The following is a 2,898-nucleotide window of genomic DNA, read 5'->3' on the forward strand; positions in this document are numbered from 1 at the left end:
CCTCTCACTACTGTGGCCTCTCCCGTTGCGGAGCACAGGCTCCGGACGCGCAGGCTCAGCGGCCATGGCTCACGGGCCCAGCCGCTCCACGGCATGTGGGATCTCCGCGGACCGGGGCACGAACCCGTGTCCTCTGCATCGGCAGGCGGAATCTCAACCACTGCGCCACCAGAGAAGCGCATGAGCAAATTTTAGATCTGATTCAGAAGATGCCTGGCTTCAGCTCAGGTACTTGTTGGGGAACAAAACCCCTGTAGGTGCCTGTTTGTTTTTATTTTTCCCAAATCAGCATTATGTTAACTTCCATTTAGTATCCAGAGGCCAAAATAAGACTTGAAAAATCCTTTGGAGAAATGGAAAATAACGATTTGATGACTGTCCAGGGAAGACAGATCTAGATCCACTCAGGTTTTCCATCAGCATCTCTTATAAAAGGAACAGTAGACTCTCCTACCTGTCCAGCCCCTGATAGAGAATTTCATTCCACCTACTGGGGTCCCTGCTGCATTTAAAATTAAGACAAGTCCCCAAAGTTTACACTAGAGGAGTCTCATGAAATATCCCCCCCCCACCATTTTTTATGTGTAGGAAAATAATAAATGCTCCATTACATTTTGACACGTAGAAAAAGTATTTCTTTGTCACCATCATTACTGTGACTCTCTGGGGTAATTCTTTTGTGGCATAAATAGGAGTCTTGTATGTAAGGCAGGTATTTACTTTTATCTTACTGATTGGGTTATCTCTAAGTATTGTACAATTCTTTCTTACTGTCATGCTTTTCTTTTATGTGTACCTGTGTAAAGTCTTTATCATTTAAAAGTGAGGGGGCGGGACTTCCCTGGTGGAGCAGTGGTTAAGAATCCGCCTGCCAATGCAGGGGATACAGGTTCGAGCCCTGGTCCAGGAAGATCTCACATGCTGTGGAGTAACTAAGCCCGTGCACCACAGCTACTGAGCCTGCGCTGTAGAGCCCGCGAGCCACAACTACTGAGCCTGCATGCCACAACTACTGAAGCCCATGTGCCTAGCTCCCGTGCTCCGCAACAAGAGAAGCCACTGCAATGAGAAGCCCGCTTGCTGCAACTAGAGAAAGCCCGCGTGCAGCGGCAGACCCAACACAGCCAAAAATAAATGAATTAATTAATAAATTTTTTAAAAATCTTAAAAAAAGTGAGGGGGCATACCTCTGTTTCTTGCTTTCTTGCCTTGAGAATAATACTTAATAACTTTACTGAGGAAGGAGTATTTTTCATTTTCTTTAGTATGAAAACAGATTAAAAATTAAATATTTTCTTCTAGATGGCAATGGAGGTAATGCAGTTTAGCAAGGAAGAGGTTCGGGAAGTTCTGAGGTTGCTTGCTGGTATATTGCATCTTGGGAACATAGAATTTATCACTGCTGGTGGAGCACAAGTTTCCTTCAAAACAGGTAAGATTGTTCCTCCCTCCTTTACTTCCTTGACTTTTGCCTCATAGGAAACATAGATCTAAAATCCTTACTATCTGGTCTTTAACAGAAAAAATTTTTCGAGCCCTTGAATAAGAGCTACAGAGCTTTGTGTCTGATGTGAACGGTCAGCTAATAAAGGGTCAGAGCATCTGACAAGTGATTACTGGCTGTGTTCTCATGTTTACTCAGAAAGGACAGTGGGCCCAATAAGAGGAAATAGGAGCGACAAGAATTGGATGTAGGAGAAATGTTATGAATCAGGCGTAAGTGTTGGCCATAGCTATCCATGGTTATTGAAGGCTGCCATAGTGGAATGGTTAAGACCATTAGTTTTCAAGCCAGAATGATTGGTTTGTAGCCCAGCTCTGCCACAGGCTGTTTCCTTGGGTTACTTATCCCTTCAGTACTTGTGACTTCTCATCTGTGAAGTGCACGACAGAGATGTGTTGTCAAGATTGAGTTAATAGACACATAACAATATCAGTTATCATTTTCCTGGAGTGATTTATTTTTTAAACTTTTCTGATAGACGCAACGGATAAGGGCATGGAGGCTGGGAATTGGATGAGTTGAAGTTGAAAGTAGCCCTAGAGTTGCCCAGGGCTGCAGGCCTGTTGTTCTCAAACGTTTGCTCCCCGTGCCTCTTAATAACTTTAAAATCACAGAGAATTCCGAAGAGCTTCTGTTCCTGTGGGTCATATCTGTTGATGTTTACTGCATTAGAAATTAAAACAGAGGCAGTTTAAAAAAAAATTAATTCACTCTAAGATAACCATGGTAAGCCCATTGCATATATTACAATAAATATCATCATTTTATTTGAGAGACCATCTTCCAAAACAAACCAAAACAAATCAGTGAAGAGTGACATTGTCTAACGATTTTGTAAATTTTTACAATATGTGATGTGACAGAGGACAGCTGGGTTCTCCTGCTTCTGCCTTCAGTTTGTTGGGCTACCTCATGTCATGTAGCCTCTGGAATATTCTTCTGTATACTGGTGAGGGAATGAGAGTGAAAAATCAAATAACATCGTAGTCTTATTATTGAAATAGTTATGACCTTGCAAACCTCTTGGGGGGTCTTGGGGAGCCCACCTCGGGGTCTTTGGACCGTACTCGGTCCAAGCGCCGGGTTTTTTTGCTGTACACCTAAGACTTATTAAAGGAGTGGATAACCTACCAGTAGAACGTGTGTCCTATAGGTCTTGCCTGAGGGACTTGGGAATATTCTCTGCTTTACTGTGTCGCTCTGTGGAGTTGGCTTTGCACCCATTCGGGGTCCCATGGCCTGTGTGTCCACGTCTGCCTTGTCCTTCCTCCCCAGCCTTGGGCAGGTCTGCAGAGTTACTTGGGCTGGACCCAGCACAGCTCACAGACGCCTTGACCCAGAGATCCATGTCCCTCCGAGGGGAGGAGATCCTGACGCCCCTCAACGTTCAGCAG

General features: G+C 44.3%; 1 protein-coding gene across 1 annotated transcript in view; it reads left to right on the top strand.

The window, feature by feature from the left end:
* MYO10 (myosin X) overlaps nt 1–2,898 on the top strand; it is a 223,371-nt gene that overhangs the window by 137,536 nt on the left and 82,937 nt on the right. The window contains exons 10-11 of the mRNA XM_007448889.1: nt 1,303–1,432; nt 2,780–2,894. Of these exons, the coding sequence (XP_007448951.1) occupies nt 1,303–1,432; nt 2,780–2,894 (245 nt within the window). The remainder of the gene's footprint in view (nt 1–1,302; nt 1,433–2,779; nt 2,895–2,898) is intronic.

The sequence above is a fragment of the Lipotes vexillifer genome, unplaced genomic scaffold (genome assembly GCF_000442215.2).
Source record: "Lipotes vexillifer unplaced genomic scaffold, Lipotes_vexillifer_v1.1 scaffold778, whole genome shotgun sequence".
NCBI classification, from domain to species: Eukaryota; Metazoa; Chordata; class Mammalia; order Artiodactyla; family Lipotidae; genus Lipotes; species Lipotes vexillifer.